The 18555-nt window shown below is 48.3% G+C and overlaps 1 protein-coding gene across 3 annotated transcripts in view; it reads left to right on the top strand.

Annotated features, from left to right (window-relative positions):
- Cyth1 (cytohesin 1) overlaps positions 1–18354 on the top strand; it is a 95530-nt gene extending 77176 nt beyond the window's left edge. For all 3 annotated transcript variants that reach the window (XM_006990267.3, XM_042283191.2, XM_076543837.1), the window contains exons 10-13: positions 975–1051; positions 10514–10585; positions 13363–13517; positions 16463–18354. In XM_006990267.3, coding sequence (XP_006990329.1) covers positions 975–1051; positions 10514–10585; positions 13363–13517; positions 16463–16541 — 383 coding nt within the window. In that variant the 3' untranslated portion in view covers positions 16542–18354. The remainder of the gene's footprint in view (positions 1–974; positions 1052–10513; positions 10586–13362; positions 13518–16462) is intronic.
- The last annotated feature ends 201 nt before the right edge of the window (positions 18355–18555 follow it).

Genomic DNA, 18555 nt, shown 5'->3' with positions numbered 1-18555 from the left:
TCAGCATGGGAAGCCCTGGGTAATTCTGAATGGTTCATGTCAAGACAGTCTTCCCTTGACCAGAGGTAAGTTGGGGAAAGTGGGGATCCTGAGCATGATGCAAGTGAGGATAGAGCTCCCTTCAAAGTGGACACAGTGACGCACATCCTTCCCCATACGCAGCGTAGAGTAACCTCATAGAGTGTTGGAGAGGACTGAGGAAGGCCCTGGCCAGCAGCTAGTCACCACCTCCTGGCTGTTAGGACTGCCTCTTGTAGTTACGTAGTTTTCAGGAGTCACATGAGTCCACAGTGGGAAGGCTCCAGAGCCCACCTCTTAGATAAGCTAGTCCTCTCCTGGGGAAGGAGTCCTGCTTCAATTCACACCTAGAGCTCTGGGGACATGACTTTCAGGACACTAACTGAAGGGACTGAAGCCAGTGTAGCACTTCACCACAGGCAGGAGGGTGAGGGAAGCCCATGGATTGGTTGTAAGGGCTCACAGTACCTCACTTTCTGGATCTTCTCTCTGTCACTTGCGTGGAACTCCCTGCCCATGCCACCTGTGTCAGGGCACTGACCCTCCCTTCTTCCTTTCCTTTCTTTGCCTGTCTCTACCACACAGGGCATGGCCAGCTCCTCCAGCCTGAAGTACACTTGCATTCCACCATCACCACCCTGGGGCTTCCTCCCTAGCCCATGCTCTCATCTTGCTGTCTGGGACATCTCAGGGTGTCACCCAGACACGCTTGCTCTGCTCATACCATAGACTTTCACTCTGTGAAAGATGCTTCTGTCTTGGCTGTGTCTTGTCACTGATGTAAATTTTGCCATAGTCTAAGTGTTCTCCTGGTACCCCGCCCAATCCCATCCCCTCCCTGAGAAGAGAGCTGTGTGTGTGTGTGTGTGTGTGTGTGTGTGTGTGTGTGTGTGTGTGTGTATAGCATGCACCTGCCTTGGTGTCTCGTGTCAAGAGCATCTTCTTTTTGCTCTCAGGTGGCAGGGTGAAGACCTGGAAGAGGCGCTGGTTCATTCTGACTGACAACTGCCTGTACTACTTTGAGTACACCACGGTGAGCTTCTGCTGGTCCACCTGGGGCAGGCTGGGCCAGTCCTCCGCTTCCAAACCACTCTGGCCAAACATGGCTAGAGGGGACTGGAGAGACAGTCAGATCTGTCCTTCTTCGGGGGTCAGGGAAGAACTTAGGTACATCTCAGAATGCAGCACCCTAACAAGGATGTAGAGTGGCTGGCCAGGAGGCTGTGACCCAGAGCAGCACCTGGTTCTCGAGACAACAAGAGGCACAAGTACCAGAACGGAGAGGGAGCAGTGGGCATAGTGATGGGGCTTGTTTGGAGCTGGGCTGGCAACAAGGAACTGGCTCAGGTGCCAAGAAAGACTTGTGAAGCTCACGTGAAAGGGATAACAATTGTGATGTGGAGAAAAGGTTCGATTGAGAAGGAGCAGTCCCAGTGATGAGAGGTACAGTAGAGGGGAAGGAACAGAATAGGAAGGGCTAATCTGAGGGAGCCCCGAGGTCTGGGGAGCTGAAGTCTCCTCACATCACGGAAGTTCTGTTGGTATCCTTTATAGTGTAGGAATAAAAAGGATCCAGTACAGTTCCTCCCGGCGTCCATCCTGTGGGCAGAGCACTCAGAAAGCCAGAGGTTGTCGGTGCTCAGTTGTGACCCCCACACTGGTGACATGGCCCTCTGGTGCCATCTTCCTGGGCACCTGCAAGCGCAGAGTGGTTCTTCTTGCATGCATATTGGACTTGGGTCTCAAACTAGGTCAGTGTAACTAACTTGGCTGGATCTTCACTGAGTAAAAGTCATTGATCCCACTGAGAAAACAGGGTTGAAGCCTCATTTGTGGTAAAGGTGGAACAAAATGGTGTTTAAGTAACAGTTAAACAAAAATCAGCAGGAGGATTACCACAAGCTTTAGGCCAGCCTGGGATGCATGGAGTTAGCAGGTTCAGTTCAGTCATTCATGCTGATGATGTGCTGTGGACCTGGCAGGAAATTGTTTCCGAAGTACTTCTCACAGGGCCTCACTTGTGCTGCCCAAGTTCTGCAACTGGCTTTGGTTTTTCTGTATTTAAAGTCTTTTCAAATGTTAGAACAATACGTTAAGTATATAAAAATGGTAGGAGTCTCCCTGTTCCACCCCCAGGGTACTGTGGACAAAAGGCTCAGCAGGTTTCCTTCCGGGGCCTTCCTTCCTTTGACTTCATAGGGTCTAGGCAGCAAGGCGAGGTTTCCCGGCAAGTGCTAGGGAAACACTGACATGGGATAACCCTAGTGAGACTGAGTGCGTGGGATGAGACCGCCAGACCAGGAGAGGGCACAGCAGGTGTGGGCGTCCTGCTCTCTGGCAATGGGAGAGAAGTCACAGCTGGAGCTGCAGAGTGGTTCTGCTGCAGCCTGGGCCTGAGCTCAGCCCCCTCCACCCTTTGGCCTGGAGGAAGACATAGGCTGGTAAGAGTGCATGGAGTGAAGTCCACTGTGGGTCAAGGATGGGGAGTGAGCAGACAGGACTTCTCTCTGTGACGGGATGGTGCATTCTCCCCGGAAAGCTGCCTTTGGGCTTCTGGGAGCCAACAGGTAGAGTCAGCTCTTCTCTGGACAAGCTTCGGAGGAGCCTCCTCCAGTTCACTTAGGACACTGTAGAAAGTACAGAAGAGCAAACACCTGGCCCCCAGAGAGTCCAGGAAAATCGTCTAGGGTCACTTAAATAGTGACCAGAATGATCTAGAAGGCAGAACAGGACTTCAGCTCATGAGAGCTAGAGCTGTGCATTTCTGAATCACTGTGGAGCTATGGAGTTGTGGCTCGTTCTTTAGCAAGTCTGTGAACTTTAAGGAGTAGGACATATTAACTAAGGATGTCCTCACTTGCTGCAGGAAGACAGCAAAATTAGAAGTAAGCACCAGGTGCTGGGCATAGGACACAGTGTCAGTGCCAGGAAGTTGATACCTGCAAAATCCGTTTTGTACCTGTGGAATTGTTCCCAAGATGTAGAAGGTGGGGTGCAGGTGGGGCGGGTGGATGCTGAGCTCTTTCACTTAAGTCTGGGGCAGAAGTGCTGAGCTCAGCAGGCCAGGTATGCTGACATAAGGGGCCAGTGCTGAAAGGTACGGTTGGGAGAATTGACAGCATCCTGCACTGAGCTGTGGAACTAAAACCAGACTACCAACGTGTGGACCTTGTGCTGAGGGCTGCTGCCAGCACTGAAAAGCAGGACCAATGTTGAAATTTTCTTAAACATAGAAGTTATAGAAGATACTCAAGTGTAAACTGATGCCTAAACACAGAGCTGGAACTTGGGTGACTTCGCTATAGAGCTGTTGCTAAAATTTCCTAACCACGGAAGCAGCATGGAGATACAGGGTCCACACGGAACTGTGCCGAGACCTGGAATGGATTCATGCCTGTGCTAAGTAACTAGACCCTGTGGCTGCGGGACAGGCTTGGGGGTGTTAGAAACCTGGAAAGTGTCAAGTGAAGTCAGTGTCAGCAGGGACCAGCAGTAGGAAGAACACTTCATCTTTCAAACTGTTGAAGCTGAATCACATGACATTTTTCAAAACAGATGAAACACCTAGCAGTTTTTGTAAGGCTACTTTAAGAATGGTCTTTCATGGCAAGGAAGCATTTTCCTTGAAGTTCCTTGTGTTTTCATTTTCTGCCTCAATTTTTTCTTAATAGGATATCTTTTATGAAAATACTACATGAAATAGCCCATCCTCACAGACATGTTCTTCTCCCTCCACATCACATCAGCCCTCTATACCCCCACCCCACAGTGCTTCCATGTGGTCACCAGGTGATCTGATTTGGAGTGTCTAAAACCTTTTTCTTTTATTCTTTTCTGCAGTATTTTAAATTCTTTATAATGAGCGAGTCATGTTTTTGCAAAGATATTGGTACTTGGTGTAAGACATCACATAGGCCAAAGGACTTGGCACTGTTTTTTTCTGTCCTTGTTGGGACATAGATGAAACCAGTGGTAAGGTGTACGTACCATGGGTCTGTGCCTGGACTTGGTATAGAATTATTTGGTTATTTTAATTTTGGTGCTGGGGATAGGACCCAGGTCCTCCTACTGAGCAGTTCTTCGAGCCCCTTTTGGTTCACAACTGCACATCTAGACCACAGACCATGTACTGTGCACATGTAGCAGCTCATTGCCCCGGCCCCTGCAGTCTAGCAGAATAAAGAAGCCGTGCCTCACAGGCTCTGCATTAGGATGACTTGACAACCCACTTCAACATTGGAATCCTTGACATGTTCAGGCACCCTGTGGCCAGGAAATGAGAGTGGAGGGGGAAAGGGAATGGGGAAGTAGACTGGGAATTGTTGAAGAAGCCGGTGGCCATCCTTCCTGCAGCTGCCTGGGGGTTCTTCCTCAGGAGGGGACTACTGTGAGTCTCTGGACCAAGGGGTCCTCCTAGCACTGCTGAGGGTGGGCATTGTATGCACATAGGAGGGTCAGGGAAACTCAGGTAAGTGATTATCTCCCCTTCTGTAACTGCCATGTGAGGGACTGATACCCCAGAAGAGGGCTGTGAGGATCTCAGGCAGACTCTGGTCAGCCGTGGGAGAGGACCCTCGTGAGCAGAAAGAACCTGCAGTCTACACGCTTACTCAGCTTAGTCCCTCACTCTCCAAATGATACAACTGGCAAGTCCAGATGCCTAAGAAGGCTTCTGACGAAGAGCAGGTGGAGGCCAGAGCTGCTTGCAGGAGAGAGGAAAAGACTGTGGGGAGCCGGAGACTGGTCTTAGAGAGATGGCCCATTGCAGCAGGGACGGGAACAGGGATGTAATGAGCCCAGGACAGACCGACAGACATGCTCGTGAAAACAAAACACTTCGGTCATAAATGCAGTAGAAGGGCTGGAAGGAACCAGGGTTTCCAGAAAGAGTACTAGGACACAGAGCAAATGATACAGGAGACAAGAGCTAGCCCAAGAGGTCCCATGTGGCCCAGAGAGGATGACAACTGTGAGATACTGACAATCACTTAGACCATCCTCAAATGGAAAATGTGCCTCCAGGCTTACCCTGCATCATGACCGAAAATAGATCCTCACCGAGTTCATGTTCCTTCTGAGTCTCAGTACCTAGAGAACAAAGAGCACAGTTTCAGCCAACAGAAAAACTTACACAGAATAGCCTGAGAGCTGAAGGGTGCCATGTGTCACAGTCTGGAGGATGCACTCTCGACCCACACTGTTCGATGCATCTGAGCTCCAGTCAGGTGAAAACCTTTCCAACATGGGAGATTTTAACAGGGTTCCCCTGCCCTTTGTACTCCCCCTCAGAATACTGTTGGAAGATGCACCCTGTCAAAATGACAATGCCCAGTAAAATCGGGGAAATCTTAACCGTGGGAACTGGGTCTCAGGCAGTGAAACAGGGGAGAGCTGTGAACTTGGGGATGGAATGTCCCCGGGCTTAGAGGCCAACTGGCTCTGAGAGAGACTTGGCCACAGTTAAGATTAGGAGAATACTCAGTATGAATTAGCCTAAGAAGGAGATTTTGACAAGACGAACACATGCAGTTGATTTGGGTGCTGTTCGATAGAAAAGTAAGTAACAGGGGTGCACACACCACCCAGTTAGAAGGTGATTTTTGAGTTGGGGGAAGGAGAGCAAAGGTGTGGAGTAGGTTACCTGGTACAGATTAGCTGCTGCGTGGCATAGCCAAGGAGCAGAGTAGTGCTGACAAGAAGCAGCATACGCCAGCTTGATTATTGAGGGATGAGGCAGAAAGAGCTGGGTCTTTCTCAGTAGATGATGCTGGAAGCTCAGAGGAGCAGCTCAGAGAAGGTGTCCTCAGGCCAGCACTGAACGGATTTGGTTGGTTGATTAAATGGTAGGATGTTTTTGGTTTTGTTTTGTTTTGTTTTGTTTTGTTTTTGGTGTTATATTTTATTTATTTATTTGTTTGTTTGTTTATATTTTTTGAAGTTTTTTTTCCTTTTATTTTATTTTACAATACCATTCAGTTCTACATATCAGCCATGGGTTCCCCTGTTCTCCCCCCTCCCACCCCCTCCCCGTCCCCCCAACCTACCCCCCATTCCCACCTCCTCCAGAGCAAAGCCTCCCCTGAGGACTGCGATCAACCTGGTAGATTCAGTCCAGGCAGGTCCAGTCCCCTCCTCCCAGACTGAGCCAAGCGTCCCTGCATAAGCTCCAGGTTTCAAACAGCCAACTCGTTCAATGAGCACAGGACTCGGTCCCACTGCCTGGTTGCCTCCCGGGGATGGTTTGTTTTTGACATATTGTGCATATGTTTGAGAAGTGACAGGGTTGACCAAGGTTAGCTGGCTGGTAGGGCAGAAGTATGTCCCTGGTAGGGGCCTTGCTGATGTGATGGCCAGTTCCTCAGAGGGCCAGTTGAGGTGAAGGAGGGAATGAGGACCATCTGTCAGGCACCTCTATGGATCGTGGAGCAGCTGTCCAAAAGACAGTATCACCCTAAGGGTCACAAATTCAGGTGATGTGCAGTGAGCAAAGGTAATCTGAAACTCAGCTGGAGTCCCTACATTAGGCATGGGCAGGAGTGCCTAGACCTAGGCCTGGAAAGACTCCCAGGAGTTAGTGGCACAGAACCATGCTAGGAAAAGGAAAAGGAAAGACAGATACAGACATGGAAGAGGGGAAAAGCTCTTTCTTAGAGAAAGTAGCTGACATGTTCCCTGCTTGAGGTCCTATGGGTTATTGCCAGGTACACTTTGATGGTACCTGCTGAGTATTGGTGAAATTATTAAGGCCACTCCACTTAGTTAAAAGGAAGATTTATTTAGTGGGCAACTTAAAAAAAAGGGAAAGGTAGGTCACAGGGTCTGGGGAAGGTGTATCGCAGTCCAGCGGTGTTCTCTGGAGCTCTGCTCGGTCCACCTCCACTGTTCAGGGTCCCGGCACTGAGAGAGCGCTCAACCATCCAGCTCTCAGGTCTCCAGGCGCCTCCCCTGGCCCTGCCTCGTAGGCGTGACAGTTGCCAGAGTCTCAGTGGGGGTTGGAACTTCCAGATCCAAGCTGGAATGGCTACCCACTACATCTCCCCCTTTTTGTCTAAATAAGAAGGTTCTAAACTAATACAAGACTATATACAAAGGAATGGTTATCAAATATTGTCCAGGAATAATGAGGGATAATGACCTAGATAAGATGGAACTACAACCAATGCAAACAATATCAAGCAAGAAACACATACTAAAATCCAGAGAAGTATAGAGCATAGGTAAATGGCATGTTATAAAGATCATTCCAAAAGGTGTCCTATCCTAAAGAACCTGAATCTAATACTTAATATGTTCTATCTAAGATATTATATATACTAAGTTGTAACTATAACTGCTAGTCTTCAATCCCATCAAAGACCTGAGAAGGAACATAATGGTACCTGAGAAATGGTAGATGGATGCAAGCAACTTTCGGGAATCTTTCAAGAGTAGACCAAGACAGCTGGCAGCCTGGACAGTCACCTAATGTTTCTCAGCATTGTTGCTGTATTTAAATTGGCTACAGGCCTAGAGTATCTGACAGACAATTTTCAGAAGCAGGAATTCTGAAAGACCATTTTACCCTGTCTTGGCAGAGTACAGTGGTTGCTTTCCTTGTGTCCTGCTTGTCTAGAAAGGACAGCATTGCATTTGTACTGTCAGCCGTCAGGGCAAGGGCAGTTCTTTGCCCAGTAGGCCATTTTGTGCCAAAAAGACAAACTTCCAAATGAAAATGTCTTAGAAGCCTAACATTCTCTCGGGATCAAATTGGTGCAGCCAGGAGCAATTGTGTCTCATGTCAACAGAATTCTAAGTTATTTAAATCCCATATTCTCTAGGTCTATGAAGTGTTTGAAGATTACCTATCCATCTGACCTATGTATCTGTAAATCTGGATAACCTAACTAACATAACTGTAGAGATGACAGGCATAGGTGACTATAAATATATAAGTCTTATCTACCGAAATAACCTAAGGACTAAGGCTTCACATAAACAAAGTAAACAGTCTATGAGCAAATGTATGGTGAAGAACGATGACTTCAAAATTGTGACAATACACAAGATATTTATAACAGGTAGGAATATATAGTGCGATATGCAATATGACAATAATCAAATATATACCAATATACCAAATATCCTAAACAGAAGTCGGACATACATAAAGTATGACAGATATAAATTTACATTTGTATCAATATAAAAATATTTCAAATAAGAGTAGAAATATATGTACATTATAACAAATATAGTACTGTATTTGTATCAATATACAAATTATCTTAAACAGGAGTATAAAAATAGTTTACATTTGTATCAACATATAAGAATCCATAACAGTACAAATTACAGTGCAAATTATCTAAGGTTGCTATTTTACTAAATTTGTTTACTAGTATATACATTGATCTACCATCATATCTTATACCTATCCATTCCATTTCTTCTCCCCCCGCCCCGCTTTTTTTTTTTAGAATACTGAGTCTAATATTTTCTTCCACCCCCAACCCTATAACCATCATCCATAACCCTGAGAATTATGAAACCTAAGGGAGAAGGGGCATTGTTTTCTTAGAATTGCTTCCTGTCGTTTAGGGGGTAATGTTATCTCTGTTGGGTACTGTGAGAAAGCTCAGATAGTTAAATCTCAGTTAGACTAACTGTAGGTTCTGCAGCAAGTTTTAGAGTAATGGGTAAGATTGTCTGAAATTCTGGCAAGAAGTGCAGTATGATGATGATTACCATGGCATCATTCTGGACTGGGTAGAGTTGTTGTTGAGGCCCCATCTTCCTTCTGGAGACTTCTGAGATTGCTATTGGAAAAACTTATTTGTTATCAAAAATGGAAGGTTTGGATTTAAAAAGGACATAGCATGTAAGAAAGGATTCTGAGAAATCAAGAGTAAGCATGGAGAGAATTAGAATTTAGAAGACAATGGTCCCTTTTTATTGGTTTCCTTCTGTCTCACACCAGAGGGCTGTTCTTATACGGGACTGAAGAATCTCTCAAACTTTTCTTTTAGCAATACATTTGGGTTTAGAGAAGGAGTGAGCCAATTCCATCTCCAAAGCCAGCTTGGCTTATAATTAAATTGGAACCACAACTTTTCTAGATTGATAGAGAGGTAGATGTTAGACAGTGAGATTTTACCGTGTGTAGATTGGTACCAATAGATTCTTTCTTTCTGCTGTAAACATCTGGATATCCAAGGCCTTATGATTTTTGGAAGATGGGTATTTCCATTGTCCTGGAAAGACAAAAACAGAACCCTACCCCACCCTTTGATTGTTAAATTTTTCTTACAACTTATAGAGATGTCACATTGGTGGATGATCTTTTACTTCTCTTCATCAAGGGGTTTTTCCTGTTCAAATCGAATTTTTATTAATTTTGTTGGTATCCATAGCTTTTCTTCTCCTGTAGAAACAAAGGCAAAACCCCTTCCCCAACGTAGAACATATCCAGGTTTCCATTCTGAGGTCAGCACATCCTTGAAATAAACCAGTTGGTTTAGCTCAGGAGTTTTGTCTGTCGTCCAATGTCTCCGCAGCTGTTGTTCCTTTCTCATTAGCATTGAGAAAATTCAAGGTTAATAAAGCACTATGCAGTCTATTTCTAGGAGTCATTGTTACCTGTTGTTGTTTATTTAATATATCCTTTAAAGTTTGATTAGATCTTTCTATGACTGCTTGGCCTGTGGGATTGTGTGGTATACCTGTAACATGCTTTATATTGTAATAAGCAAAGAATTGTCTCATTTTATTGGAGACATATGCTGGGGCATTGTCTGTCTTAATTTGTACAGGTATTCCCATGATGGCCATAACTTCTAATAGGTTTGTAATCACAGAATCAGCCTTTTCAGAACTCATAGGAGTTGCCCATTGAAATCCTGAATAGGTGTCAATGGTATGATGTACATACTTAAATCTTCCAAATTCTGCAAAATGAAACATATCCATCTGCCAAATTTCATTTCTTTGTATACCTTTTGGATTACTCCCTGCAGGTAATGGAGTTTGGTTATAGATGGAACAAGTAGGACATTTTTTCACAATATCCTTAGCCTGTTGCCAAGTGATGGAGAAATCCTTCTTCAAACCTTTGCTATTTACATGGTATTTCTTATGACATTCTGAGGCTTCTAGCACATTACCTATTAGTAACTGATCAATCTCATCATTACCTTGTGCTAGAGGTCCTGGCAGACCTGTATGGGATCTGATATGTGCTATATATATATATAGGATGTTCCCTTTTTCTGATGATTTCCTGCATTTGTATGAATAATGAAGTTAATCAGCTGAGGCCCCTGGCCTTGTGGTCTGCAGAGGGCTTTGGATTTTCCCAGCCTTGCCACACACTCCTAACCCTGGTCCTGTTGTAGAACTCAAGGGTGGCTGAAGCCTGCCTAGGAGTTTCATGCCTGAGAGGGAGGAGTCAGGATGGGCTGAGGGAGGAGAAACAGGTGTTTCCTCAGCTGTGAGTAAAGTCTTTCTTCACCTGTTCCAGGATAAAGAGCCCCGTGGGATCATCCCCTTAGAGAATCTGAGTATCCGAGAGGTAGAAGACTCCAAAAAGCCGGTGAGTATTCCTATGATATTGCCCAGGGCCAGAAGGGGATGTGTAGATGTAACCAACCTTCTTATTAAAATAAGAAACACAGAACCAATGTAAAAGAGAAAGTCAAGAGGTCAGAGCTCAGAGCTAAAATCTTACCTCCTGCGGTGCTCCTATCTCCCCAAAAGAGAGCTACTTCCTGTGTGTATGTCTTTAAATAGTCTTTCTGTTCTGCCTTCTCATTGGTTGTAAACCCAAACACATGACTGCCTTGTCACTTCCTGTAAGTACAGCCCTCCAGGTCTTAAAGGCGTATGTCTCCAATGCTGGCTATATCCTTGAACACACAGAGATCTACCTAGCTCTTCTACCAAGTGCTGAGATTAAAGGCATGCGCCACTACCACCATGCTCTTGCTATGGCTCTAATAGCTCTGACCCCCAGGCAACTTTATTTATTAACATACAATGAAAATCACATTTCAGTACAAATAAAATACCACCATAGGGATGGTCACAGCTTTGCTCTAAGAAAGAGTGACATTGGAAGGCATTTTAAGAAAAACAAAGCCATGCCTTTACCTCCGCCTGCTTTGATTACCCTTAGTGTTCAAGTGAAAGATGAAACAAATAGCCTTACTTTGTTCTGTTTGTCTGCCTCAGTGTCACCTACTGACTGAACTGTCCCTCCTAACAGGTCAGCTGCGAGCACCCATAGCTCAGTGCTGGCTTTATGACATTGTGTGGCACGGGAGCAGCTCACCTGCAGCTCTGTGCATGCTCCTGTCTGTCAGAGGTGGAGCCAGCAGGTGTCAGGCCAGCATCCTTCAGTGTTCAAGTCTGAGCTTCTTTTTCCTTAGGAAAAATACTTGTGTATGTGTGCAGGTGTGTAGACAAATTACTAAAGGGTCTTATTAAGTAAAACACTGGGAGCCAGGTATCAGGGTTAAAACCTGAATGATCAAAGGAATAGGAAAAGCCACAAGCCAGCCTCACCTTACTGACCAAAGAGACTTTTTTTTGGGGGGGGGGGGTTCTAGACAGGGTTTCTCTGTGCAGCTTTGGAGCCTGTCCTGGAACTCACTCTGTAGAGCAGACTGGCCTCGAACTCACAGAGATCTGCCTGCCTCTGCCTCCCAAGTGCTGGAATTAAAGGCGTGTACTACCACCACCCAGCGAGACCTACTTCTTGTATACCCATGCCTGTGGTGGTATTGTGTTCCCAAAAATATTGTGCACCCTATTAAACTTATCTGGGGTCAGAGACAGAACAGCCACTAGATACAAAGGCTAGAAAATGGTGGCGCTCACACCTTTAATCCTAGCATTCCAGAGGCAGAAATCCATCTGTTCAAGGATACAGCCAAGCATGGTGACTCATGCCTTTAATCCCAGAAAGCGAGCCTTTAATTCCAGGGAGTGATGGCAGGTAGCAGAAAGGTATATAAGGTGTGAAGACCAGGAACTAGAAGCATTTGGCTGGTTAAGCTTTTAGGTTTTGAGCAGCACAGTTCAGCTGAGATTCATTCTGGATGAGGACACAGAGGCATCCAGTCTGAAGAAACAGGATCAGCTGAGGAATTGGCAGGTGAGGAAGCTGTGGCTTGTTCTGTCTCTCTGATCTTCCAGTTCACCCCAATAACTGGCTCAGGTTTGATTTTATTAATAAGACCTTCTAAGATTCCTGCTACCCATGCCTATATGCCTTTCTGTTCTGCTATATCATTGCTCTCTCCATCCAGCTACATCACTTCCTCTTCCTGCCCAGCTCTGTCACTTCCTGTCTGTCTGTACAGATGTACAGACCTACAGACCTCCATGGTTAACTAATGTTGGAATTTAAGGCATGTGCCACCACGTCTGGCTCTGTTCCCAGTGTGGCCTTGAACTCACAGAGATCCAGACAGATCCCTGCCTCCCAAGTGATAGGATTAAAGGTGTGTGCTACCATTGCCTGACTTCCATGTTTAATATAGTGGCTGGCTTTTTCCTCTGATCCTCAGACAAATTTTATTGGGAGACACAGATAAAATATCACCACAGAGGTGTACATGTGTTTACACATATGCACATGAGTCATTCCTCAGGAACTGTCTGCCTGGTTTTCCGAGACAGACTCTCAGCTGGTGGGAAAGTGTGAGACAATATTGGCAAGTACAAGAGCCTGAGTTCAGTCCTCAGAAGAGCTGGGTGTGGTGATGTGTGTCCGTAATCCCAGCACCCCTACTGTGAGGTAGGGGGTGTTGAAAGGAGAATTTCCAGAAGTTCACAGGCTTGCTGACCTAGTGTGTGCAGCGGGAAAACAGCAGTGGGCCTGTCTCAGACAAGGTGGAAGACGGGGTGATACCCGCGGCTGTCCTTGGGGTTCCAGGCCGGTACAGTGCACCTGCATTCACACAAGTGCGCGTGCGTGCACACACACAAATTTATTTGTTACTTATTTATTTTTGCTTTTTCAAGACTGTGTGGCCCTAGCTGTCCTAGAGCTTGTTTTGTAGACCGAACTGGCCTCGAACTCAGAAATCCACCTGCCTCTGCCTCCTGAGTACAGGAATTCAAGGCATGTGCCACCACACTGGCCCACACTTGGCTTTTTAAATGCAGGATCAAACTCAGTTCCTCATGCTTCTGTGGCAAACACTTTATCAACTGACTTCTGTTCTCTGCCTTCATTTTCTGGAGGTATTCCCTGATACATATTTCTTGAAAGTAAGAATAAAGAGTCTTTGGGAAAATAAATAACATTTTCCTTGGTCAACAGCTTCTTAAAAATCTGACTGTACTTTCTCATTTTCTTCTCAGAACTGCTTTGAGCTTTATATTCCTGACAACAAAGACCAGGTGATTAAGGCCTGTAAGACGGAGGCCGACGGCCGGGTGGTGGAAGGGAACCACACTGTGTACCGCATCTCAGCCCCGACTCCCGAGGAGAAGGAGGAGTGGATCAAGTGCATCAAGTATGTGGCTCCCACACCTGGGACGGGACGGCCGCAGTGTCCTCCCCTTCCAGCTCGGAAGGGCTTCAGGGAGGGCTCCCAGCTTGCTTCCCAGCAGGTCTTTGGATTCTTGCCCATTAGAGCATGAGTAGGCCATGTCTCCAGCCTAGGCACCAAGGGAATTCAGAGACCCAGAATAGGGACAAGAGCCACTTACCTCCATTATGTGTCTGTGGGGGGGACATCTCTCCCTGGTGCCTCCTCAGTGGATGGCACTTGGCTTCATTGTACTTTTTCATCCAATGAGACTGTTCTCCCAGTTACAGACACGGAAACGAAGCCCCTAAATTATGAGAGCTGTGGAAAGTCACGGTGCAGTGATGCCAGGTTATGAACCGTGTGCTGTGAGAACACAGCCAGCCTGAGTGGAGGGAGCTTCTCCAAGTCCCACCACGAACTGTGGTCCCACAGTGTGAGGTTTACTACAGGAACAGGACTTCCCAGTGTGGCACATGACTGGAAAGAGGCTTTGCAAAGCTCCTTGATGTCTTCTGTCAGCACTGTTCCCTGGGACTGACAGGAAACCTGGGTTGATGGGTTTCCTTCTCCTTGCACCAGGAAGACGGCCATTGAGCAGTCTGACTTCCCCACGCTCTCGGCAGTTATTTCTTCTTCCAGCAATGCAGCATCCTTACTCATCACTCTGGGGACTTTGGCCATGAGGAGTTATGCAAGTGTTTCCCTTAGAAAGCTTTGCTTGTTATCTGGGCCCTGGTGACCTGGGGAGTGAGGAAGATGTGCCATCAGGTCACAGGCTGCCTCTGTGTCCTCAGACATAGCAAGCACGCCTTCTACCCAGCTGCAGCCCGTCCTTAGGACCTGATTGTTGCCTAGTCTAATTAGTTTGGGGGACTTTACTCCAACCAGTGTGGTGTTTTGGCCAAGATCAGACAGGGAGCAAGCAAGGTGCTGACATGCTGGTGTAGAGGGCTGACGCTTTTCTCTGGAAAGATGCCACTCACAGTTCCCAGAGAAAGGAGGCTGATGGCTGGGGCTTGGGTGCAGGTCTCCAGTGCAGTCAGTCCTTGATGTCTTTGGGGTGTGTTACCCATCTCTTCTCTGGCGCTCTCAACTTCAAGGGCTGCTTGAGGACTGAGGTAGAGCGCTGAGGCTGATGGCATGCTGCCTCGACTTAGGCATTGTCCTCACATGACAGCTGTTGTGCCAGTTACGGTTCACAGAGAGGGCCAGGCAGGCAGCCCATCCTCTGAGCATTGGCTCTGTGTCTGGGAAAGACCTGAGACCAGGGAACAGATCGCCCCCGGAGTGTCCTGTGTCCTTTCATGTCTGTTGTTGGGAATTTATTAACTATTCTCTCGATCCAGTAACTGTCTGTCTGACGCAGACTCAAAGCGCTTTCCCTGGTCCTACCACGTTCTGCATGGCCCCTGACTGGCCTGTGTGGACCACTGTCTTCCCACCTGAATGCACACTGCTTCTGTCACTAGAATATGCTTTGGTAGAGGCTCCTTAAAGCTCTTTCAAAGGAATTTTGGCTGTTTTTGTCCATTTTGGCTCTCATAGAAGTTTTTGCTGCTGTAATCAGAAAAATGGAGTGTTATTTAAAGTCCCTCTTGGATCCTTGTGGGTGCTAGGCCTCCTCCTGGGGCTGCCAATCTCCTCTGACAACTCCCCGCAAATATTCTTGATGCTTCCCTGGGAACTCTGGCTTGGCCTCTGGAGGATGTGCAGATGCTGGGACTCTGTAGCATGATCTCTGCATCCCAATCCCCATGGGGAAAGCCCAGAAGATGGTAAGCACTACTCCACAGATGAGGACCTGTCTGGCTCAGAACCTGTGTGGAGGAGTGAAATGAGAGAGCACTGGGAGAAACATGCTTCATGGTATCGTAGAAGGCCAAGATGCCCCTTCCTAGGGGTTCCCAGCAGCCTAAGCAAACTCCTAGTGCATTGCATGTGTCCATCTCAACACTGGGTTCAACAGAGTCCAGACTGCAAGCAGACACTCAGTAGGCCAGAGATGCCCACTGTCAGCCATGGGGAGCCTGTGTCTGACAGGTGTGGAGAGGTGTGATTTCCAGTTCCGAGAACTAACAGGGCCAGGGATGAAGAGGAAGTTAAACATAGCCCGTAACTGAGGAGTAACTGATACCAACCCAGTTCTTGGCACCATTTCCCAGCATATCTTCATCTGGGCATCATGGGCACTGCTGTACAAGGGCAAGCAACCTACCAAAAGGGTTGGCCATCGCCCAAAAGGCAAGGTAGAATCAGCTACCCCTGGAGATGAAAGGCCTCTGACTAGCCGTATTCCTTTGGGTGCTGAGTCCCTGTGGTGGTGAGACCCAGCCAGCTCACCAGAGCTGTGGCAGCTGGGATGTGTGTGCTGTGGACTCCGGGTCACTGGTGACCACTAGAACTAAGCATCACACAGACTCTGCTTCCCTAGGAGACCAAGCACCAGCTTTGTGGCCTTAGCCACCTCCACTGTCCAGTGCAGCTCACGTGTGCCCTCCCTCACTGGGCTGGACAGGCAGCATGGCCATTCCCCTTTTGCACTGGGCCCCCAGCAGCAGTACTCATTTACATGGAGCTGGTACAACAGGACCCCAGGAGTTCCCTGCCTTCACTATGAGTGAAGTAACTTAGTGGCAAGTGTTGCAGCATGCCACTCAGGGATACAGAGGACAGTCCCTTGGTTGAGAAAACCAAATCCCCACGCTGGGAACTCAGCTAAGGAGTGAATGTATAATGGTTCTGCTCCCAAATGCTAAGTGATGTTAGTTTAAAATAGGCAGGAACCCCCATGCTTACTTTGTTACATGTCCCTGTGTGTCACCTTAAGCTACCACTTGGACAGAGTGAGGGTGGGCGTTCCTGGTGACAGCTGGCAGCCCAGGTTCATCTACCCCTCATGCCTCTTCTCTCCCTTTTCTGTCCTCCAGGGCTGCCATCAGCAGAGACCCTTTCTACGAGATGCTTGCCGCACGGAAAAAGAAGGTCTCGTCCACGAAGAGACACTGAGCGTGCACCAGGGCACGGCAGCCCCCTGAGCCGGGGCCTTTCTCCCGCCTGCCCTGGGGGCGCAGCGAGCCAAGCAGGAGAGCAGAGGGCTCCTCTGCTAGTTCCTGCCCGCTCCTAAAGACTAGCTTCAGCTTTTGCAGTTTTCTAAGTGGGAGAAGGGTGGGCAGTGAGGGCTGGGGCTGCCGCCGCCCCGCGGGCTGCAGCCGCTCTCAGAAGCGCTCTCTGGCAGCAGCAGAGCAGTGCCGCGGTCCCAGGCCTCAGCTCGCAGGCCCATGGCACCGCAGAGCTCTCTCTTTACCTCGCAGTGTTCCTGGCCAAGGGCCTCCACCTCTGCTCCACACATGCCTGTGAGGATGTACTTTATGGACTGAGGAGAACGGAGGAAAGGAAAAGAAGCCACGCACTAGAAAGATTTATTTTTGTTTTTGTAAAGCAAACATGAACGTAGCACTGTACTCTGCCCTCCTGTGCCCTGCTTGGGAAGCTTCCCCAGTAGGGGCTCTGGGGCTGCTGGCACCCCAGGAGCTGCTGCCTCGTGACCTGTGTGGGCTAGAGGGGCAAAAGCAGGGCTGCTGGCAGGGCCCGGCAGACACAGGGAGGCCTCCAGGACCCCAGCAGGGCAGCAGGCGGACAGTCTGGGCAGCTCCTGCCCAGTGCCTGTGGGGTGGGGTGAAGGCGGCTGGCCCCTTGCCTGGCCTCAGTACCCAGGCCCACTGCGCTCTAAAGTGGGAGTCTGCATTTTCCTAGTAACCAAAACTGTGAGGAGGCCACCCGTGGTCCCGGGCGGCCAACGACTGTTTCATAGCTGGTTTTTCTTTCTCCTCCCCAAGGACTCCACTCCTCGTTCTAGAGGAAGGAGTAGGTTTTACCTGATCCCCTTGGGGCTCCAGTCTTTTCTGCCTCAAAAGTATCCCCAACTGGACTATTCTGGTGCACTCTGTGGGAGCCTCCAGGAGCAGGGGCCTCACTCAGCAGCGTGCAGTGCAGTCAGGCAAGGGTGAGGTGGCCTTTCTGTCCCCTCCCCCTGTGGCGTGGCATGCCACGGCACATGTGTGAGTTGGCCCTGGTCTCCTAACTCAGTGTGAAGGGAGCCATGAAGCGCAGCATCTCCTGCCGTTCTCTCAGGGACTCTCAAGGGCAGCTCCTGCTCCTTGGCCAGGGCCAGCGTGCCAGTCCAGGCAGAGCAGGTGGCACACTCCTCCGTGTGGCCAAGGCCTCGGTGGCAGAATGCTGCCTCCAGGCAGGTGGAGGAGCCATGGGCCCCCCTAGGCTGTGTGAGCTGGGCTCCTCCAATCTCAGAAGGAGGTCAGCACCTCTGGAAATAGCTTTGCAGAGAAGGGTGAGTGTGGGGACAGCACCCTGGCCCCTCCCTTCCTGTGGATCCGGCCTCGAGTGGCTTCAGGTGCTTGATGCTGGAGTGTGTGAAGGAGACAGTGACAGAAGAGGGTCCAGGCTGGAAAACTGAGCCTCCTGGTGGAGAACCAGGCAGTGCCAGCCAGGTTGTGGGGGGGTTGGGCCAGGGTCAGAACCCCTCCTGCACACTGGTTCTCACGGGTGTGCCCTGGGCAGACCAGCACCTGGATCAGTATCAGTCTATTTATCAGAGGTGTAAATAATTCATACATAGTTTTTCTCCTTTTAGATTATTTTGTATTTGTTTAAAAAAAGATTTGTCAAAATACAAAGAAATGACTGAAAGTTGTTGACAGGGTTTTTTAAAAATATTATTATTCCAATTGTTTTTTGTTTGTCTTTGCCTTGTAAACTAGCTCCAAGGAACTGCAGCAAATAAACTCCAAATGTGCCCAAACCACTTTCGTTGTCTGCTTGGTAGTGGGTGTCATCTCTTGTCAAGCCTGGGCTTGGGAGCTGGTGCGCCTGTAGGGTGGGCACGGCTCCATCCTGAGTGTGGTTGTGATAAGAAAGCAGAAGTTGGGTAGGGGCTGTGTTTCTGCAGGGGACGTCATAACAAGGGGGGAGTGGGCTTAACATTTGCCCCCCCCCCTCTTTTTGG

This window comes from Peromyscus maniculatus, chromosome 8 (assembly GCF_049852395.1).
Source record: "Peromyscus maniculatus bairdii isolate BWxNUB_F1_BW_parent chromosome 8, HU_Pman_BW_mat_3.1, whole genome shotgun sequence".
In the NCBI taxonomy this organism is placed as follows: Eukaryota; Metazoa; Chordata; class Mammalia; order Rodentia; family Cricetidae; genus Peromyscus; species Peromyscus maniculatus.
The sequence above is the reverse complement of the archived record's forward strand: the minus strand, read 5'-3'. Positions and strand labels throughout refer to the sequence as shown.